Source organism: Macaca mulatta, chromosome 2 (assembly GCF_049350105.2).
Source record: "Macaca mulatta isolate MMU2019108-1 chromosome 2, T2T-MMU8v2.0, whole genome shotgun sequence".
Taxonomy (NCBI): Eukaryota; Metazoa; Chordata; class Mammalia; order Primates; family Cercopithecidae; genus Macaca; species Macaca mulatta.
This window is the reverse complement of record NC_133407.1, coordinates 96,270,351-96,291,595: the sequence shown is the minus strand read 5'-3', so window position 1 is coordinate 96,291,595 and position 21,245 is coordinate 96,270,351. Positions and strand designations below refer to the sequence as shown.

Sequence of the window (21,245 nt, the reverse complement as noted above, 5' to 3'; positions counted from 1 at the left end):
GCCCCGGCGCGCCCCACCCCCGGCCGCCGCGGAGAGCGGAGAGACGCCGGCCTCGCGGCAGATGGCTGAGCTTCCACCCGGCCCCACTGACGTCCCGCCCACTGGCTGGGCCGCGGCGCTCCGGTCCCGGGTCCCTAGAAACGGAAGGGGAGATTCACAGGGATGGCGGCGTTCCAGGACCCCTGAAGGCCCTGACTCCGGACCCAAGTGGGATCGGTGACTGCTCTGCAGTCCGGGAGGAGTGGAAGGCAGGGATTGCTTTGGTCCCCAGAAATGGCCTGGGGAAAGAGAGTGGGTCTGACTCTGGATCCCTGGAGGAGAGTGACCTTAACATGGCCAGTCAGGGTTTCTTGAGAAGCACAACTGCTGTCAATGAGTCTACTACACTGATCTCGAGAGCTGGACAGCATCCAGTTCTGATTCCTCCCTATAATCTTAGCGTCCAGTTGCAAGGTAGTGGTTTAGTAAGTGGATTGAATGAAGACTAAGTGGGCCCCGGGCGCGGTGGCTCATGCTGGTAATCCCAGCACTTTGGAGGCCAAAGCGGGCGGATCGCCTGAGATCGAGGGTTAGGACCAGCCTGACCTACATGGAGAAACCCCGTCTCTACTAAAAATACAAAAAAATTAGCCGGGCGTGGTGGCGCATGCCTGTAATCCCAGCTACTCGGGAGGCTGAGGCAGGAGAATCGCTTGAACTCGGGCGGCGGAGGTTGCGGAGGTTGCGGTGAGCCAAGATCGTGCCATTGCACTCCAGCCTGGGCAACAAGGGTGAAACTCCATCCCCCACCCCCACCCCCACCCGACACAAAAAATAATAAGTGGATGCATGCACGCCTAAAACAGTAAGTCTCAAACCAGAACTAGGTATAGCCGGTTCCTCACAGATCTCCTCACCCCGTAACTTTTAATTCATTTAATAAATACTGAGGGCCTACTATGTGTAAGGCATATTGCATGAGATATAGCGGTAGCAAGACAGACAAGGCTGCTCTCAGGACCTTCTGTCTGCTGGAGGGACACACATAGGCTTGTAAATACATAGCTTCAGAATGACAACTGCTATGAAGAAGGTAAAACAAAGTGATATGATAGTGACAGGGGAAGCCGGGCGCAATGGCTCATGCCTGTAATTCCAGCACTTTGGGAGGCTGAGGCAGGTGGATCGCCTTAGGTTAGGAGTTCAAGACCAGCCTGGCCAACATGGTGAAACCCCATCTCTATTAAAAATACAAAAATTAGGCCAGGCACAGTGGCTTATGCCTGTAATCCCAGCCCTTTGAGAGGCTGAGGTGGGCAGATCATGGGGTCAAGAGATTGAGACCATCCTGGCCAACATGGTGAAGCCCCTTCTCTACTAAAAATACAAAAATTAGCTGGGCATGGTGGTGCGCGCCAGCTACTTGGGAGGCTAAGGCAGGAGAATTGCTTGAATCCGGGAGGTGGAGGTTGCAGTGAGCCGAGATCCCACCACTACACTCCAGCCTGGTCAACAGAGTGAGGCTCTGCCTCAAACAAAAACAAAAACAAAACAACCAAAACAAAACAAAAAAGATAGTGACAAGGGAAAGAGGTTTCCGGGTGGTTAGAGAAGTCCTCTTACAGAAGAGAAGACCTAGAAATAGTGAGGATGAAGTGGCTATGAGAAGATCTGGGGTGACAGCATTCTAGGCAGAGAGCACAGCCAATATACAGGCTCAAGGCAGGAATAAACATGTTACATTTGGGGAATGAGAAGGCCATGGTGACTAAAGGAACAGTTCTAGATGAGGCTGGAAACAGACTGACCAGATCACATAGGGCCTTGTATGCCACGGTCTTAAGTATAGGCTCCTTCTCCATTTTGTACACTGTTGCCAAATAAGCACTAGAATGACAACCTCTTTCAGATACCTCTTCTGCTCAGAAACCTTCCCACATTCCCCAAAGCCCCCAAATATCCCTATTCAAGGCCCCCCATAATCTAACCTCTACCTACTTTTACAGGCTTTTGTCTTATATCCTGGCCACATTTTTGACTTCAGGGAAATGAACCCACTTGCTAGCCCCTGTACACACCTTATATATATTGTCACTTCATACCCTTTCCTTCACCTTCTTTAAATTTTTTATCAAAGTAATATGTTTGCATAAACAGCTTTTTTTTTTTCTTCGAGACGGAGTCTCACTTTGTCGCCCAGGCTGGAGTGCAGTGGTGTGATCTTGGCTCACTGTGAGCTCCGCCTCCCAGGTTCACACCATTCTCCTGCCTCAGCCTCCCGAGTAGCTGGGACTACAGGCGCCCGCCACCACGCCTGGCTAATTTTTTATATTTGTAGTAGAGACGGGGTTTCACCATGTTGGCCAGGATGGTCTCGATCTCCCGATCTCGTGATCCACGCCCCTCGGCCTCCCAGGGTGCTGGGATTACAGGCATGAACCACTGCGCCCAGCCCTTAAAAAGCTTTTTAACAAAACAGCAATCCTCCTCATTGGTATAGTGGTGAGAAAAAAAAAAAAAACAAAAAACAACAGCAGTTCTTTGTCCTATTTCCCTACCACTCTCAGTACTTTAGCTCATAATACTTGTTCTTGATTTATGCATTTTAGACATTGCTTATTGATTTCCAAATTTGATTGATGATTATCTCTCTTCCACCTTACCTTTCCCTCTTAAAATAGTGAAAGCACACTTTTTGGCTAAGTCAATATAGTACTTAGTATTGACCTTATTTTGACTATGAGCAAATGTTCACTGCTAAGTCATGTGGGGTTTTAAAATTGTGTTTTGTTTTGTTTTTGTTTTATTGATGGAGTCTCACTTGGTCGCCAGGCTAGAGTGTAGTGACGCGGTCTCGGCTCACTGCAACCTCCACCTCCCGGGCTCAAGCGATTCTTCTGCCTCGGTCTCGGAGTAGCTGGGATTACAGGCACATGCCACCACACCTGCCCAACTAATTTTTGTATTTTTAGTAGAGATGGGGTTTTACCATGTTGGCCAGGATGGTCTCAATCTCTTGACCTCGTGATCCACCCGCCTCTGCCTCCCAAAGTGCTGGGATTACAGGTGTGAGCCACCGCGCCCAGCCTCATGTGTGTTTTATAATTGTTTCCTTTACAACTTTTTTGTTTCCTCTGACTTTAATCATTGCCTTGTTTTTTCATTTGTTTTAATATATTATACCTATCATTAATTTTTCCCATGTAATCTAATAGTTTCTCAATACACACTTTGTTCACTCAATCAAAGCTATTAGATAATCCATCAGTTCCATTTTTCCCTAAAGCCTTCCATTCTTTTTTTCTTTTTTTTAAGATGGAGTCTCACTCTGTCGCCCAGGCTGGAGTGCAATGGCAAGATCCTGGCTCATTGCAACCTCCACCTCCCGGGTTCAAGTGATTCTCCTGCCTCAGCCTCCCAAGTAGCTGGGATTACAGGCGCCCGCCACCATGCCCGGCTAATTTTGTATTTTTAGTAGAGACAGGATTTCACCATGTTAGCCAGGCCGATCTGGAACTCCTGGCCTCAGGTGATCCACCCGCCTTGGCCTCTCAAAGTGCTTGGTAGAACCTTCCATTATTTTGCTCTGGTCAGCACCGCTGGCTATCTCAGCCTGTGCACACCTATCATCCTGGGACTTCTCTGCATCTGTATCCTCAAAATTCCCTTTACCTGTCTCTGTGTTGGACTCGTTTCCTGGATACTTTACTCCTTTGTTTTATTTATTTGTTTATTGAGACGGGGCCTTGCTCTGTTTCTCAGGTTGGAGTATAGTGGGGTAATCATGGCTCACTGCAGCCTCGAACTCCTTGGCTCAAGCGATCCTATCGAAGTGCTGGGATTGTAGGTGTGAACCACTGTACCCAGCCAACAATCAATTCTTGAATTAAGAACAGGCCCATGCCTGTAATCCCAACACTTTGGGAGGCTGAGGTGGGATGATTGCTTGAGCCCAGGTGTTTGAGACCAGTCTGGACAACATAGCAAGACCTTGTTTCTACTGGGGGGAGGAAAAAAAAAAGGCTGGGCGTGTAGCTCATGCCTGTAATCCCAGCACTTTGGGAAGCCGAGCTGGGCGGATCACTTGAGGTCAGGAGTTCGAGACCAGTCTGGCCAACATGGTGAAACCCCATCTCTACTAAAAATACAGAAATTAGCCAGGTGTGGGGGCATATATGTGCCTGTAATCCCGGCTACTTGGGAGGCTGAGGCAGGAGAATCACTTGAACCTGGGAGGCAGAGGTTGCAGTGAGCCAGGACTTTACCACTGCACTCCAGCCTGGGCAACAGAGGAAAACTCAATTAAAAAAAAAAAAAAAAACACGGAAAAATGGTAATTAAAATGTTCTTGTTTTTGAGACAGAGTCTCACTTTGTCACTCAGGCTGGAGTGCAGTGGTATGGTCTCAGCTAATTGCAATCTCCACTTCCCAGGTTCAAGTGATTCTCGTGCCTCAGCCTCCTGAATAGCTGGGATTACAGGTGCATACCACCACACGTGGCTAATTTTTTTTTTTTTTTTTTTTTTTTTTTTTTTTTTTGAGAAGGAGTCTCACTCTGTCACCCAGGCTGGAGTGCAGTGGAGCTATCTTGGCTCACTGCAACCTCTGCCTCCTGGGCTCAGGCGATTCTCCTGCCTCAGCCTTCTGAGTAGCTGGGATTACAGGCATGCACCACCATGCCTAGCTAACATTTTGTATTTTTAGTAGAGACAGGGTTCCACCATGTTGACCAGGATGGTCTCAAACTCCTGACCTCAAATGATCTGCTTGCCTCAGCCTCCCAAAGTGCTGGGATTACAGGTGTGAGCCACCACGCCCAGTCCTAATTTTGTTTATTTTATTTTATTTTTTTTTGAGATGGAGTCTTGCACTGTCGCCCAGGCTGGAGTGCAGTAGTGTGATCTTGGCTCACTGAAAGCTCTGCCTCCCGGGTTCACGCCATTCTCCTGCTTCAGCCTCCCGAGTAACTGGGACTACAGGCACACGCCACCATGCCTGGCTAATTTTTGTATTTTTAGTAGAGACGGGGTTTCACTGTGTTAGCCAGGATGGTCTCAATCTCCTGACCTTGTGATCCTCCCACCTTGACCTCCCAAAGTGCTGGGATTACAGGCGTGAGCCACCGTGCCTGGCCCCTAATTTTGTATTTTTAATAGACACAGGGTTTCACCACATTGGCCAGTCTGGTCTTGAACTCCTGGGCTGAAGTTATCTGCCCGCCTTGGCCTCCCAAAGTGCTGGGATTACAGGTGTGAGTCACATCGCACCCAGCCTTTTTTTTTTTTTTGGCAGGGTCTTGCTCTGTCACCCTGGCTGGAGTGCAGTGGTGTGATCATAGCTCACTGCAGCCTTGAACTGGACACAAGTGATCCTCCCACCTCAGCCTCCCGAGTAGCTGGGACTACAGGCGCACACCACCACCCTTGGCTGATAATTTAAAATTTTTTATCAAGATGGGATCTTGCTATGTTGCCCAGCCGGTCTCAAATTCCTGGCATCAAGCAGTCCACCTGCTGTGGCCTCCCAAAAGGCTGGGATTACAGGCATGAGCCACCATGTCCAGTGATTTTTCCTATTCTCTTTCTGCAGCCCAGTAGATGATTTTGGGCCTTATGGATTGATCCTTAACTACTTTTTTTTTTTAGATAGATAAAATATTCATGATTCAAGATTCAAGGAGTATGTAAGAATGGAAATACAGTGAAACATTACCCTCCTATTTGATCCTCTAATCCTCCAATTCTCAAGAGAAGGAATTAGTTTGCTTATTTTTAATTTCTAAGAACTCTTTCTTCTCCAATTCTTTTTTTTTTTTTGAGACGGAGTCTCGCTCTGCCGCCCAGGCTGGAGTGCAGTGGCCGGATCTCAGCTCACTGCAAGCTCCGCCTCCCGGGTTCACGCCATTCTCCTGCCTCAGCCTCCCGAGTAGTTGGGACTACAGGCGCCCGCCACCGCGCCCGGCTAGTTTTTTGTATTTTTTAGTAGAGACGGGGTTTCACCGTTTTAGCCAGGATGGTCTCGATCTCCTGACCTCGTGATCCACCCGTCTCGGCCTCCCAAAGTGCTGGGATTACAGGCTTGAGCCACCGCACCCGGCCCAATTCTTCCTTTTTAAAGTACTTTATGGACACAATATCTTTTCTTTGAGTTTTGAGAATAGTTATTGTAGCTTTTTCCCTATGAAGTTTTCAGAACGCTCCCTACTTTGTCATTGTTTCCTTGGTTTCAATTTTCTATTTATTTGTTTTGGTCTTTCATATTGGAAGGTTACTCAGATGTTTAATGGTCGTTAGCTGTCTATTCACATTTAACAGTGAGATACCAAAAAGTGGATTGGAAGCTCAGTCTATTTACAAGGGTTATTAACGAACAGGCTTCATTGTAGGGTGATCATGTGGGGGGAAAGTTGACTTTATTTGTTGTTGAAGAAACCAAAAATGTCAGTATGCATAGGCATTTTTTTTTTTTTCCTGCAGTTGTTTCTTTTTATACCGGAGGTTCTGTCAGTGTGTGCTGATGTTGAGTCTCACCGCTCATGCATTTTCACTTAGTTCTCTATTTTCGATCTAATACCTCACCTCTATCCCCACTATGCCTGCTGCTGAATGCAGAGGCTCTGATAGTTTAAGTTCCCCTGGACATTCTGAAATTTCATGGGCTTTTTCATTCATTATGCTGGGCACTCATGGACAATTGGTCTGGAAACTTGTGACCTTTGGGCTTAGGAAACCTTAAGTCTATCTGCTAACTTCCTTCCTACCATTTCTCCAGAGATGGAATCTCCCGTTTTATGCAGGGGAGAAGTAGGCATAATCACTCAGCTGGATCAGATGAGGTTGGGACTTGGCGGGGCTTTTTCTTATACAGATCATCGAGTAATGTCCTTCCACCCCACCCCTAGTTCTCAGCGTCGTCCATACCCTCCTGTGAGGTGCTGAACCTTTTCTGGGTTCAGAAGGGCACATTGGCTTACTTCTTGCCACTAACTCCCTCAGCAGGTAGAACCCAACTCATTCTACTCTGTTAAGTCATTGTCGACTCTTCTGTTTTTCATCTTCCAAAATGTTGGCATCTCTCATTCATTGTCACCTCCTATTTTCCTTATTACTGGGTCACATGGCTTTATTATATGTATTTTTTGAGACAGAGTTTCACTCTTGTCACCCAGGTTGGGGTGCAATGGCACGATGTCGGCTCACTGCAACCTCTGCCTCCTGGGTTCAAGCAATTCTCCTGCCTCAGTCTCCTGAGTAGCTGGGATTACAGGCACCCGCCACCATGCCTGGTTAATTTTTTTTTTTTTTTTTTTGAGATGAAGTCTCACTCTTGTCCCCCACGCTGGTGTGCAATGGCCTGATCTCGGCTCACTGCAACCTCTGCCTCCCAGGTTCAAGTGATTCTCCTGCCTCAGTCTCCCGAATAGCTGGGATTACAGGCGCCCGCTGCCATGCCCAGCTAATTTTTTTGTTTGTTTGTTTTTTTGAGATGAAGTCTCACTCTTGTCCCCCAGGCTGGAGTGCAGTGGTGTGATCTCGGCTCACTGCAACCTCCACCTCCCAGGTTCAAGTGATTGTCCTGCCTCAGCCTCCTGAGTAGCTGGGATTACAGGCGCCTGCCACCATGCCCAGCTAATTTTTGTATTTTTAGTAGAGATGGGGTTTCATCATGTTGGCCAGCCTGGTCTCAAACTCCTGACCTCAGGGGATCCGCCCACCTTAGCCTCCCAAAGTGCTGGGATTACAGGTGCGAGTCACTGCGCCTTTTTTTTTTTGTATTTTTAATAGGGGTTTACTGTGTTGGCCAGGGTGGTCTTGAACTCCTGCCCTCAGGTGATTCACCCGCCTCGGCCTCCAAAGTGCTGGGATTACAGGTGTGAGCCACTGAGACCGGCCAGGTCACATGCCTTTTTAAAATAATTCCTTTACTGGTTTTCAATAGAGTTTTTGGAGGGGACATAAAAGCTAATATGTTTAATTTTCCATATTTAACTGGAAAGTTTTTGTTTTGCTTTTAATGCATCCTTCCAGCCTATTTTTTAGGCCACTCCAGCATCAAATTTCTGTAAGGCCTTCCCTAATCACCCTAACTGGAAGTAATCTCTCTTTCCGAAAAAGCTCCGTAGACTACTTCTGATTTCTGCTATACATTCAGTACAGATCAGGGATGCCTTGTAAGTTACTTGTGTCTCACTGTACTAGGTCCATGCCATAATGCCAGAATCTTCATACTAGATACTAGATCCTGTACCTGACGAGACAGAAACTGAGATTTACTAGAAAAGTAAATTAAGCCAAACCCTGGCCAGCCTGTCTTTTCCTTTTCCAGTAATGCCTTCATACTTCGAAGACATCAGTCACCATGTCCTCAGTTTATATCTTTTTTTTGAGACGGAGTTTCACTCATCGCCCAGGCTGCAGTGCAATGGTGCAATCTCGGCTTACCGCAACTGCCGCCTCCTGGGTTCAAGCGACTCTCCTGCCTCAGCCTTCCGAGTAGCTGGGATTATAGGTGCCCGCCACCATACCCGGCTAATTTTTGTATTTTTAGTAGAGACGGAGTTTCACCATGTTGGCCAGGCTTGTCCCAAACTCCTGACCTCAGCTGATCTGCCCACCTCGGCCTCCCAAAGTGCTAGGATTACAGGCGTGAGCCACCGTGCCTGGGACAGTTTATGTCTTTCTACCCAACTAAAATGAATAAAGGCAACCATTTGATCTGTAATGTCTGGGGCAGTAGGGATGGGGGGCAGAGCATCGCTTGTTACAACAGTCACATTAGCCACAGTTTAAGTACCACTAAAGGAAATTATTATTGTTATATTTTTTTGAGGTGGAGTCTTGCTCTGTTGCCAAGGCTGGAGTGCAGTGGCGCAATCTCGGCTCACTGCAACCTCCGCCTCCCGGGTTCAAGCAATTCTCCCTGCCTCAGCCTCCCGAGTAGCTGGGATTACAGGCGCCTGCCACAACGCCCAGTTAATTTTTGTATTTTTGTAGAGATGGGGTTTCACTATGTTGGTCTCGAACTCTCGACCTCAGGTGATCCACCTTCCTTGGCCTCCCAAGGTGCTGGGATTACAGGCGTGAGCCACTGGCCCCGGCCAAAATTATTGACTCACTCTATATGAAGACAAGGAACTTGAAAAGACAGAAAGGCATGTCTCTTTTGGTTGAAGTTAAAGCAATACAGCAAAGTGACAAGCTCCAGGTCAAGAGTCCAATATCAAACCTGGCTCTACCAGTTACTAGTTAGGGAAGCTCTGTGAGCTTCAGGCACCTTATATGAAAATGGGGATAAGACTTCATAGGGCTCATGTGAGGGTTAACGAAACAATATGTGAAAACTATTTGCCTGTCACATAGTAAACACTCTCAAGGGAAGCACCCTTCACAGGGCCTTCCTGTGTTCTTGGAACTTCCATTACTGGCTCTGGGTTATATTTGTCTGTGGGGCCAATTTCCCCTTCACTGAAACACAATATGCTGAAGTACAGAGTTCTGCATTCTGAGGGTCAAGTCCTTAGCTTTATCCCTCAAGAGTCATGTGACCTTGAGCTGATTTATTTATTTTTTTTGAGACGGAGTCTTGCTCTGTCGCCGGGGCTGGAGTGCAGTGGCTGAATCTCAGCTCACTGCAAGCACCGCCTCCCAGGTTTACGCTATTCTCCTGCCTCAGCCTCCCAAGTAGCTGGGACTACAGGCGCCCGCCACCTTGCCCGGCTAGTTTTTTTTGTATTTTTTAGTAGAGACGGGGTTTCACCGTGTTAGCCAGAGTGGTCTCGATCTCCTGACCTCGTGATCCGCCCGTCTCGGCCTTCCAAAGTGCTGGGATTACAGGCTTGAGCCACTGCGCCCGGCCTGATTTCCTTATTTTTAAGATGAAGAGTGGCCCACCTTCCTGACAGAACGAGTACCAGATCAACTGGAAAAGGTATGTGAGAGGAACTGACACGTCTAATGGGCTTTACTTATGGTTGGCAACATAACCCTCTGGCAGAAAAGTGTTCAAAATCGGACTCTATGGAAATGGGCTTAGGCACATCACCCCAGGATCACAAGTTGGTCCCCAGAGGATGGAAAAGAACCTCGGCCCTCTGCTACCCATGAACCATGGGAAAGGTTAATTCGCAAGGTACCACAGTACCACCTAGTGGCTGGAAACCTCTGTCCTCCCTCTCCCCCAGGTGTTAAGGAAAGGCTACCATGTGACTCTGGTCACATACTTCACTGGCTGATTAGTCAGGGATGGAGACAAACCAAATACACCGCTCTCTCTTTTAATATTAACATATACAAGCAGCAGAGAGAGCCAGCTGCTCTCTGCTGTTCCCTGAGGGAAAGCCGGAGCACAAAGCTGTTCCTCTGGCCTTCCTCCAACTGCAGGGCCTGCTTAGCTCCTCCCTAGGCAGAAGCTTTGTTCCAGCCACACTTCCCACATCCCAATTCCACAGTCAGGATGGGAGGCACATGGTTGCTAGCAGGGGAGAGAATACTGTAGTTCCAGCCTCTGCTCCTTTCAGTCTCAGCCTGGATGGTGGTCATTCATCCCTCTGCAGCTAGTTCCTTACTTGTCCCAGCCCAGGAGCCAGGAGGGTACTCAATCACACCCACAGGGGCAGGCAGTGTGACTTCAGTCATCTTCAGATGACTCCTCTTCTGCCTCTTGTAGCCACTGGATGAACCTCTGCAGCTGTAAGGAAGCAAAGGAGAGATCAGCTGGGGGAGGTGCACACAACTCTCCTGTTCCCCTCGGCAGATAAACAGCTTTTAACAACCAGAGCCTCAGAAACCAACCACCCTAGAGTCTAGGGGCCAGGACCTGGGAATGAGATAACCATCTTGACGAGAGGAGGGCAGCCTGACACACCTGTTGATTCTTGCGCAACTGCCGGCCCTTGTCAGTTGTATCTCTTTGGCTGAACCAGCTCAGAATTGTTTCCTCAGCCAGGATCTCCAGCTGGTAGAAAGCCATCAGTACCTGCAAAAGACCAACAAAGGGAACCTCAGGGGCCTTGGAGAGTCCAGCAGGATACTCTACCAGGCCCTCAGATCCCTCTACGCACTGAGTAGCCTCCTCCAAAATGGACAAGAGTGAGCTGTTCACTCTGCTCCTGGGGCAGGTCTAACTTCTGGAACTATTGCTGAGGAGAGCTTTGCACATTTCCAGACCACCTCCCAGATGGCTACCTTACTAGCCCGGCTCCAAGCTGTACTATTCTAGCAATAAGCATGATATTGGGGGAGTGGATGGTCCATACTGGATTCACATTAGCTTCTATTTTATGTCTCCCACAGTGGTCACAAACCCTCATTTGAAAGCAAGTGCAGAAGAATGGGGCTTGAGGTCATATTCACCTTGGCCATGGAAATACCAAGAGCTTCATGCTCTAGGAAGAAGTCCTCAATGGCTGCTAACGCTTCCAAGTGGTCGGCTGCACGCTTTATGTAGTTCCTAAAAACAGGGCTCCAGGCCTTGAGCAGCTATGGAAGAAAGAAGGGAGCTGCAATATATTCCTGAGCATTCACCTGTACCTGGACATCCAAGCAAATCCATATTGATGACATGGGTGGACAAGAGGGAGATGATACAGGTTCTGTGGAATTATGTCGGAGGGACTTGGGAGTTGTTGACAGGGTTTGGGAAAAACAGATTCCTTAGGGAAGGTGAAAGGGGATCAGATGCTATAGGCTGCCTCAAAATACCTATTCCCACCCCAGAGGCTGATCTTGTGTTGGGTCAAATTGCTGCCATAGAGTCTGAATGTAAAGGTCCATTCCGAGTATACCTTTGGGGGCCTAGGATGGTATGAATCCTGGAGTCTCAAAGGCCAGTCAGTATTGAACTCAACCTGACCCCTCTGAACCAGCCAAGGCTGCTCTAGAGCCCAACCAGCTTCCAGAGGCAAGGAGAAAGGAACCAGAAGTCATATACCCAATATAACAGGCTAGTCTACTCCTGATTTCCTTTAAAGTCAAGTACAGCAAGGATGTGTATCTGCCTCTACCCAATCCCTTGTACTCAGCTCCGATTTTTGCTCACAGGAAGCAGCAGGGCACAGTAGCGGCTTGAGTCAAGCGGGGAATCCATCTGTTGCAGGGGGAACTCCAGGACCACGTGGCTCAGTACCTGCATCACCTCCTTTAGACTTATGTTATAGGCATACCTGTGGGGAGACTGGGGTGACACCAGGGCCTTCACTGGCCTTTCAGCAGGCTTAGAACTATGACACTGACAGACATTGAAGAGGAATTTGGATGGAATATGGAAGGGGAGGGTTTAGGAAGGAGAAAGTCTATGCTGAGGCTAGAACTTAATAGTGCTCTCCTTGCTCCAAATACTACTGGTCTTTCCATTTGGGATTTCAAAGGAATACATTCCTATTTGGAGAAGAAACGCTTACGAGAAAGCCTCTACTTTCCTGGGATCACCCCGAGGAGAACAGGGAGGGGCTGCTCTTACTTGAGAGAATTGATTTCCAGGACGAGATTGTCACAAGAAATGTTCTCCTCTTTGCCCCGCTGTAGTGTTCCTAGAACTTCATTCTGGAACACTGGAATCAAAGCAAGAGTAAGTTCATGGGCCAACATCATTCCAAAATGCTCTAAGTCATCCAGTCTTGACTTGATACCAAACCCTTTCTGAGGAACACAAGCCTCTGGCTAGTTGATCCAGGCAGAGAATAAACCAGTCCAGCGCATTTCTCCCCTGGCCACTCACCTTTGATGTCATCCATCTGAGGGGAGCCTCCCCGGCTGTCCGGCTCCTCAGAATCCATACTTTGCTCACTTTCACTTTCACTCTCTTCTTCCACGTTGATCTTGAGTCCTGAGAAGCCATAATGGGTGAGGAAAAAGAAAAAAAAGAGCCATCGACAGAGAGCAATATACCTGCCCTGTCTGCATAAATAAAGGAGTGAATAAGTAATGCGACTCTGAAGTATTCATTATCCTTCAAAATATTCCGATTCAGTAGGAGGGCAGGCATCAGGCCTAGCTCACCCCACAGATTCTGCTGCAGTTCCTCCTCTTCCTCCATGTTCATGCCTGCAGCTTTCCAGAGGTAGCCCTTGCCAGCAACTCCTACTTCTGCTGGATTGTAACCTGGAAAAGGCAATGATCTATAGAGGGCCCAGCGGAAACACTAATCCCTCCAGGAGGAAACACTGGTTCTTCTATGAGGCAGCGAGACACACAGATGCCCCACACCTGTCGAATCTCACACCTTTCATCTTCACTTTCTCCTTTTCTTGGTCAGTCCCAGAATCATCACTGAACTCCCCATCATCTTCATCTTCCTCTGCATCTGGAGGGTGCAAAGAGATTACCGAGCCCTCAGGCAGCATGATATTTGGGCCCACAACCACCTAGGGGAAAAAAAACACAACCATTAGTGTGTGGAGGAAAAGCGCATCCTGATAATGAGAGCAACTTTTTTCTTTTTTTTTAAACTAAGCCTAGACGGTAAATGAAACCACCGGATTTGTTCTCTCAACTCAGACAGGATTATGGGTGGAAATAATGTCCCTTCTGGCTCAATGTGACTGCCACTCAATTTGGGGCCCGTGCACAGTACACATCAGGTCTTACCTGGGAAGTGAGGACACAGCGTGGTTTCAGTGTCACTCGTTCCTTGACCTCAGCATTGTCACAAAGCAGAGACTGATGGATCTGTGCTCCAGTAGCCACTCGAACACCCTGCCACAGGTAGGTCTGGTCCAGCACCACGTTATCACCTGGCTCAGGATGGGAAGGCCTCTGGGTCACTAAGGGTACCAACTGCAGAGCAGAGCCCTTCATAAAGGACAGGGCTGACTGACACCAGCACAGCTCCCACCTAACTCTCATTCCCCATCCCACAAGTCACCAGAAACACCCACTCACCCCCTAAGCCCAAGCCTGAGAAGAGAAGATACTTCACCAAGTTTACAACAGTTATAGACTATATACAGTGCTTAAGAACCCGAGAACCTTCAGGATTTCTGGGGACCCTCTGAACTAAAAAACCTTATTAGAATCATATCTATGTCTACAAGCAGAACCAAATAATTCCACCTCTTCTGGTACATTTTAGAATCCAAGTCTTTTTTTTCTTTTGAGACATGGTCTCACTCTGTCACCCAGGTTGGAGTGCAGTAGTATGATCATGACTCACTGCACCCTCGACCTCTGGGCTCAGGTAATCCTCCTGCCTCAGCCTCCCGGAGAGCTGAGACTACAGGCACGTGCCATCACGCCTGGCTAATTTTTGTATCATTTGCAGAGAAGGGGTGTCGCCATGTTGCCCAGGCTGGTCTTGAACTCCTGGGCTCAAGCGATCTTCCCACCATGGCTGGGATTACAAGCATGAGCCACCACACTCAGCCCCTAGAATCTGAGCCTTACTGTTGTTCTTGGAAAGGGGAAGTACTATTAGAAGCATCACATTACTGCAACCAAAATGAGTTACCAAGAGGCCAACCAGGCAGTTATGGTAGACTAAAAAGAACACTGGACTTACAATCAGAAAACCCAGATTCAGGTCCCACCATTATTGCCAATGACCTTGGGCAAGAAAATCTTGTTGAGCCTGTTTATTTGTAAATTATGAGGATTAATGAAACAATGTATATAAAAGCCCTTTGTAAACTGTAATGTGCTAAACAGATGTTGTTACTGCATGTTAATTATCTGCTTGCTCCTGAATGTGACTATAGGGTACCCTGGAATGTGAAGAGTCATCCAATGAGAGGCTCACAGGCCACAAATTAAGGTATCACTGTTTTCAAATCCCTGTTTCCTCCTTTCCTGAGGTAGCCACTCTAGTTCCTTATTCCTAGGGACTGTCCCTTGTGTAGCCATCCCTTGTGTTTCTGGAGACATGCACCTCCCAGGTTCCTGTTCCTAGGATGGTTGGCTTGATTCCCCACCTGTGCTCACCAATGTGGCAGCCAGGGCCAATGACACTGTTGGTGATAAAGCAATTGCTGCCAATGACAGTGCCAGAGCCCAGGAGCACATTTTCCTCTAGGATGCTGCCATGGCCCAGGCTGACCTCAGGCCCTCGGTAGATATTGTGCCGGGAATGAGTGCAGCTCTGGGTGGTGCTGTCAGTGAAGTTCGCCTCTGGGGTGAGAGGGTAGACCCATCGGCGGATGACGTCAGCACAGACAGCTGAGTACATGTGTAGGTTGGAGACACGGGCACCATATTCCTTAGCTGTTACGTGCATGTGGATCTGGTTCCCTAGAATCTGAATGAGAAGGAAAGGGAGGTCACCTAAGCAAGAAAGACAGGAAGAATGCCCCAAAGTACAAATTTTCTAATCCTCGTAAGCTCCCCTCTGCCTCTCACTGCCACAAAGACTCTTCTTTGTGTACTGTTCCTCCTGCCCCCGGCTTTTCCTCCCTCCTAAGCCTCAATAAAACACAAAAAGGGATCAAAAGTTACCAGCATGAGATACAATCATAGCCTTCTCCTCTCTCCTAAAGAGGCATTGGAAGACTTTTCTCACCTCCTCATTCACTAAGAGACCTCGCACAAAGTCATCTCGAGTTTGGTAGTCAAAGTTGTCTGTAAAGAGTTGCGCCACCTGTGGAAGGGAAGCGGAGTGGGCTAGAATTAAGTACCATTCTTTTTTTTTTTTTTTTTTTTTTGAGACGAGTCTAGCTCTGTTGCCCAGGCTGAAGTGCAGCGGCATGATCTCGGCTCACTGCAACCTCCGCTTCCTGGGTTCAAGTGATTCTTGTGCCTCAACCTCCCAAGTAGCTGGGATTACAAGTGCCCATCACCACACCCAGCTAATTTTTGTATTTTTTTTTTTTTTTAGTAGAGATGGGGTTTCACTGTGTTGGTCAAGCTGGTCTCGAACTCCTGACCTCATGATCCACTCACCTTGGCCACCGCGCTTGGCCAGGATTAAGTACTATTCTCTAGGAGCACAGATAAACCCCCAGAGACCTAGCAAACCCTATGACAGCTGGACATGGACCAGAATTCCAAAGAGACTCCCAGTGGGATACTGGAGACAAGATATTTGCTTTACAACAGATTCTAAAAAAGAAAAAAAAACCTGGCTGCAGTGGCTCACGCCTGTAATCCCAGCACTTTGGGAGGCTGAGGCAGGCAGATCACCTGAGGTCGGGAGTTCGAGACCAGCCTGACCAACATGGTAAAACCTCATCTCTACTAAAAATACAAAAATTAGGCCGGGCGCGGTGGCTCAAGCCTGTAATCCCAGCACTTTGGGAGGCCAAGATGGGCAGATCACGAGGTCAGGAGATCGAGACCATCCTGACTAACACGGTGAAACCCCGTCTCTACTAAAAAATACAAAAAACTAGCTGGGTGAGGTGGCAGGCGCCTGTAGTCCCAGCTACTCGGGAGGCTGAGGCAGGAGAATGGCGTAAACCCGGGAGGCGGAGCTTGCAGTGAGCTGAGATCCGGCCACTGCACTCCAGCCTGGGCGACAGAGCGAGACTCCGTCTCAAAAAAAAAAAAAAAAAAACAAAAAACAAAAATTAGCTGAGTGTGGTGGCACATGCCTGTAATCCTAGCTACTTGGGAGGCTGAGGCAGGAGAATTGCTTGAATCTAGGAGGCAGAGGTTGCGATGACCTGAGATCGCACCATTGCATCCAGCCTGGGCAACAAGAGCGAAACTCTGTCTCAAAAAAAAAAAAAAAAAAAAAAAAAAGTCTGGGTGCGGTGGCTCACGCCTGTAATTGCAGCACTTTGGGAGACCAAGGCGGGAGGATCACCTGAGGTCAGGAGTTAGAGACCAGCCTGGCCAATATGGTGAAACCCCACCTCTACTAAGAAATACAAAAAATAGCCGGGTATGGTGGCGCATACCTGTAGTCCCAGCTACTTGAAAGGGTGAGGCAGGCCGGGCGCAGTGGCTCAAGCCTGTAATCCCAGCACTTTGGAGGCCGAGACGGGCGGATCACGAGGTCAGGAGATCGAGACCATCCTGGCTAACACGGTGAAACCCCGTCTCTACTAAAAAAAATACAAAAAACTAGCTGGGCGAGGTGGCGGGCGCCTGTAGTCCCAGCTACTCGGGAGGCTGAGGCAGGAGAATGGCGTGAACCCGGGAGGCGGAGCTTGCAGTGAGCTGAGATCCGGCCACTGCACTCCAGCCTGGGTGACAGAGCGAGACTCCGTCTCAAAAAAAAAAAAAACAAAAAAACGAAAGGGTGAGGCAGGAGAATCACTAGAACCCGGGAGGCAGAGGCTGCAGTGAGCTGAGATTTTGCCAGTGCACTCCAGCCTAGGCGACAGAGTGAGACTCCGTCTCAAAACAACAACAACAAAAACCATAGTGGCTCATGCCTGTAATTCCAGCATTTTGGAAGGTCGAGGTGGTCAGATTGCTTGAGCTCAGGAGTTCATGACCAGGCTGGACAGGGCAAAACCCAGTCTCTACAAAAAAATACAAAAATCAGTGGTAGTTCATGCCTGTGGTTCCAGCTACTCAGGAGGCTGAGGCAGGAGGTTCACCCGAACCCAGCAGGTTGAGGCTGCAGTGAGCCATCACAGTGCCACTATGCTCCAGCCTGGGCCACAGAGCGAGACCCTGTCTCAAAACATATATAAATAAAAATGAAAATAAGGCCAGGTGTGGTGGCTCATGCCTGTGATCCCAGCACTTTGGGAGGCCAAGACCAGCCTGGACAAAATGGTGAAACCCCATCTCTATTAAAAATATAAAATTAGCCAGGCATGGTAGTGTGTGCCTGTAATCCCAGCTACTCAAGAGGCTGAGGCAGGAGAATCACTTCAACCTAGGAGGCAGAGTTTGCAGTGAGCTGGGATCACACCACTGCACTCCAGCCTGGGCAACAGAATGAGACTCTGTCTCAAAAAATAAAAATAAAAATAATGAAAATAAAGAGGGAGAAGAAATATACCCTGGCCTTCTAAGGGTGCAATAACAGACATACAGAGTTCTACTCTTTGGGTGTGTAGCCCCAGCCCTAAAGAGCTCACCTGAGGAGAACAGATGCTGATATGACAATCCAGTAAATCATATCGAACCTCCACTCCATCACTACTGCCCTGAAACAGGCTCTGTGGGGAGAAGTTACAAGGACTTTAATTCGTTTCTCCCACTGAAGCCTGTCACTTCCCCACCTCTAAGGATCCCAGATATCCACACACCAGAGGAAACGAAAAACGCCGGAGACCCTGGGTCTTCTGAAAATGGAGAACCCTGTTTGTGGCATTATCCACAGCCACTACCACATTTTCTTCGTGGCAACGAGTTGGGTGGCTGGGGGATGACTCCTTGAAGATCATCGTCATCACAGAAACATTTTTTTCTAGCTTCCGTCTCAACCTATAAAGGACAGGAGGGAGAGAACTGCAAAAAGCAGTCTCAGGGCTCTGCTGGTCTTTAACCCTTGTTCCTGTCATTTTCCCATCCTGACCTGTGTTCCTCAAGGGCTCTGGTGATATTGATGTTTGAGATGACATCCCCATACACCAGAAGGAAGTCAGAGCGCACCAAGGCCTTGGCATCAACATCACGGAGGACATCTCCCAGTGATCGATAGAGCTCTGATGTAATTATTCGAACCACATTGAGAGATGTAGGGCGGCACCACTTGGACTTCCTAAAGGAAGGGAGGGTGAGGGGAATGAATATATCAAGCATAAATATCATTTGAGCCTTCCCCATTTTTCACCCCCATTCAGCATTCACAGTCCTCAATGGCTTTTTTGGGTTCTTGCCAGCGTCTTCAACTTCAAAGAGAATCATGAACTACAATGAATGCTTTCAGCATCCTGTGTCACCAGTCTTGTTTTATGGGTTAGGAAACATGGTTATTTCCCCTCCATACCTTGACCCCTTGTCCCTAAACATCAATTTGAACTCAAAATCCTGCTGAAGCCTAGGGTACACAAAGTACCCTGGGAACACACTTCATGTCAGCTTTCCCCTTCTGCAATCTATATAACATTTAGCAACTGTCTGATGGAGACCATGCTAATGTCCTAGTCTTTATTTCCTGGACTTCCATAAGTGATGCGATTCCCTAGTTTTCTTTTTTTTTTTTTTTTTTTTTTTTGAGACAGAGTCTCGCTGTGTCTCCCAGGCTGGAGTGCAGTGGCGTGATCTCGGCTCACTGCAAGCTCCGCCTCCCGGGTTCACGCCATTCTCCCGCCTCAGCCTCCCAAGTAGCTGAGACTACAGGCGCCCGCCACCACGCCCGGCTAGTTTTTTGTATTTTTAGTAGAGACGGGGTTTCACCATGTTAGCCAGGATAGTCTCGATCTCCTGACCTCGTGATCCACCCGCCTCGGCCTCCCAAAGTGCTGGGATTACAGGCTTGAGCCACCGCGCCCGGCCAGATTCCCTAGTTTTCAAGATTTCAAAAAACATGTAAGTGCTCACTACATGCTTGGGACTGAGTTAGGCAGTGGGAATACAAAAATGACAAGGAACTCATTTATATCCTCGAAGGTGAGAACAAACAAGATTTAGAAACTCAGTGGGAAAACAAAGATGTTATCGTTGTAACTTCCATACTGAAGCCATTACATAAAAGCAAAGTCCACTGGGACCAAACTTTATAATGAGATTCAGAAAAAACCCAAGTTTATTCTTTAATCTTTGTCATAGAAAACCCAAGACAGACAGATACAAAGTTTCAGCTGCTCACCTCCTGATAAGTGTAAAAAATACCCTTAGAACTTACAATGACGTCTAAGTAGACACATTTTTCCCTTCTCACATTTCCCCTTAGTTATATTCATCCTGAAGAAACTGGAAAAAGATGGCGAAACATGGAAAGAAAAGAAGAAAAGTTGCAGGGCCTTACAGTAAATGTTCTTTGATTTGAGCAGCTTTCCAGCAACAAAAGACAAATGTTTCCTGTACACCTGTGGCAGTCAGGAATTCCAGAGTATAGTCAATTAATGCCACATTGGCCAGGGGCAAGAGGACCTGAAGGATAGAAGATGAAAAAAAATTGAGGTCTCGAATCCCTTTGGATACCCCACTGCAACAATTTTCACTCCTCTATTAATATTTCCAAATGGTGTAATTTTGCTGTATCTTTCCAATTCAAAGGTACACAGGTTCCTGCCTTTGATGTTCACGTCATGCTCTAAGCCTGAGTCTGAAACGTTGCAATTTGGGGATGGTAAGTACAGAATCTGTGTGCCTTGTATCAGACACAGAGCTGTGACAGAATGGCAGTTCACCGCTGGCAAAGGATAATACTGGAAATCAATCATATTTCCATAAATTTAAGCATTGCTAAGGCCTTCTTCCCCATAAGATTTCCTTCCTTGATCCCTTTCTAAGTGTCAGAGGTTAGCCATCTCCCGTCACTTTTCAAAAATGAACAGCCATTAGGCTTTTTCGAAAGAATTAGAGAGGATTTTCTTAAATCCCATGCAGTTCCCTCTCTCTGAACTGAGGGCTGCTGAACGACCCAGCTGAGTTCAATACTCCATTGTCTAGACAACTCGGGGGCTGATGGCAATCAACCACTAAACCCATTTTGTCCTTTCGACAGATAGCACCGGGTATCATTAGAACCTGGAGGGGGAAAAAAAAAGTACACTGACCGAGATCTAGCCTGTTCTTTTTAAGGCATATTACCGCCCTTTCAGAGGCAAAAGGTCGTTTCTTTTCACCTAAGCATCCGTCATCTGCAAGGTTAAAAGCGGCGCAGCCTCTTCCAGGGGCACTGAATCCCCGCGTGAAGACTTTCTCAAGCGCTGTTTCTACATTTAGCTCTCTTCATTCCTTTCAAACCCGAGGTGTACAGCATTACCAATGCCCAAATCTGCCGGCCACTAACTTGGTCAGCAGTCATCAGGGTTTAAGACAGTACCTCTGCCTCCTTCCTAACCACGTAAACTCGGTTTTAGGATAACAGTATGGACACAAGTCCTTCAAAGGCTTGCCGTAGTAGTTAGCCGAAAGGAGAACTTGCTCCAGCCCTGCCACACTTCCTGCCCTCTGGCTGCTCGCGTGCGCTGCGCTCACCCGAGGCTGGTCCTTGGAGATGGGGAAGAAGCGGCGATCGAAGCTATCGGCCACCAGAACTGCTTGTAGGGGCGGCGGCGGTTCCTCCTCCGCCCCTCTGGCTCCCCCGCCACCGCTGCCTCCCGGCCCCGCGCCGCTGCGCTTGTTGGCCCGACTAACCACCACACCAGGCGGCGCCACTACAGGGGCCGCCATCTTCTTCTCTCACGGCCACCACTTCCGCAAGGAAGCTGACACCGCACGCAATAAGGGACAAAAAGGATCCAGCACTTGAAATGCGATGAACTAAT

The 21,245-nt window shown here is 48.1% G+C and overlaps 1 protein-coding gene and 1 long non-coding RNA gene across 5 annotated transcripts; one reads left to right on the top strand and one right to left on the bottom strand.

Moving 5' to 3' along the window:
- The first annotated feature begins 22 nt into the window (after positions 1 to 22).
- On the top strand, positions 23 to 12,901 carry LOC144339064 (uncharacterized). Its single transcript, XR_013413719.1, has 3 exons — positions 23 to 844; positions 9,720 to 9,907; positions 11,272 to 12,901. It is a non-coding gene; the product is annotated as an uncharacterized LOC144339064 (long non-coding RNA).
- EIF2B5 (eukaryotic translation initiation factor 2B subunit epsilon) lies at positions 10,238 to 21,178 on the bottom strand. Of its 4 annotated transcripts, none has more exons than XR_013413378.1 (16): positions 20,956 to 21,178; positions 19,778 to 19,902; positions 18,383 to 18,568; positions 18,114 to 18,291; positions 17,943 to 18,023; positions 15,467 to 15,544; positions 14,893 to 15,205; positions 13,564 to 13,709; positions 13,199 to 13,340; positions 12,976 to 13,077; positions 12,695 to 12,802; positions 12,437 to 12,527; positions 12,017 to 12,151; positions 11,332 to 11,457; positions 10,844 to 10,954; positions 10,238 to 10,666 (listed from the first exon to the last, which is right to left on the bottom strand). XR_013413378.1 is itself a non-coding variant. In XM_077990506.1 (16 exons), the coding sequence occupies exons 1-16, from the start codon at positions 21,148 to 21,150 to the stop codon at positions 10,607 to 10,609; spliced, it is 2,298 nt and encodes a 765-aa protein (XP_077846632.1). In that variant the 5' UTR covers positions 21,151 to 21,178; the 3' UTR covers positions 10,238 to 10,606.
- Between the last annotated feature and the right edge of the window lie 67 nt (positions 21,179 to 21,245).

Excerpts from the sequence above, each read along its gene's own strand:
- EIF2B5 (XM_077990505.1), bottom strand. The coding sequence starts at position 21,150 with ATGGCGGCCCCTGTAGTGGCGCCGCCTGGTGTGGTGGTTAGTCGGGCC. Across the intron at positions 15,545-17,942 it reads TCAGCATCTGTTCTCCTCAG|GTGGCGCAACTCTTTACAGA; the intron begins GTGAGCTCTTTA and ends TCCCTTCCACAG. Across the intron at positions 13,710-14,892 it reads TGGCCCTGGCTGCCACATTG|GTGATAACGTGGTGCTGGAC; the intron begins GTGAGCACAGGT and ends ATCCTGAGCCAG.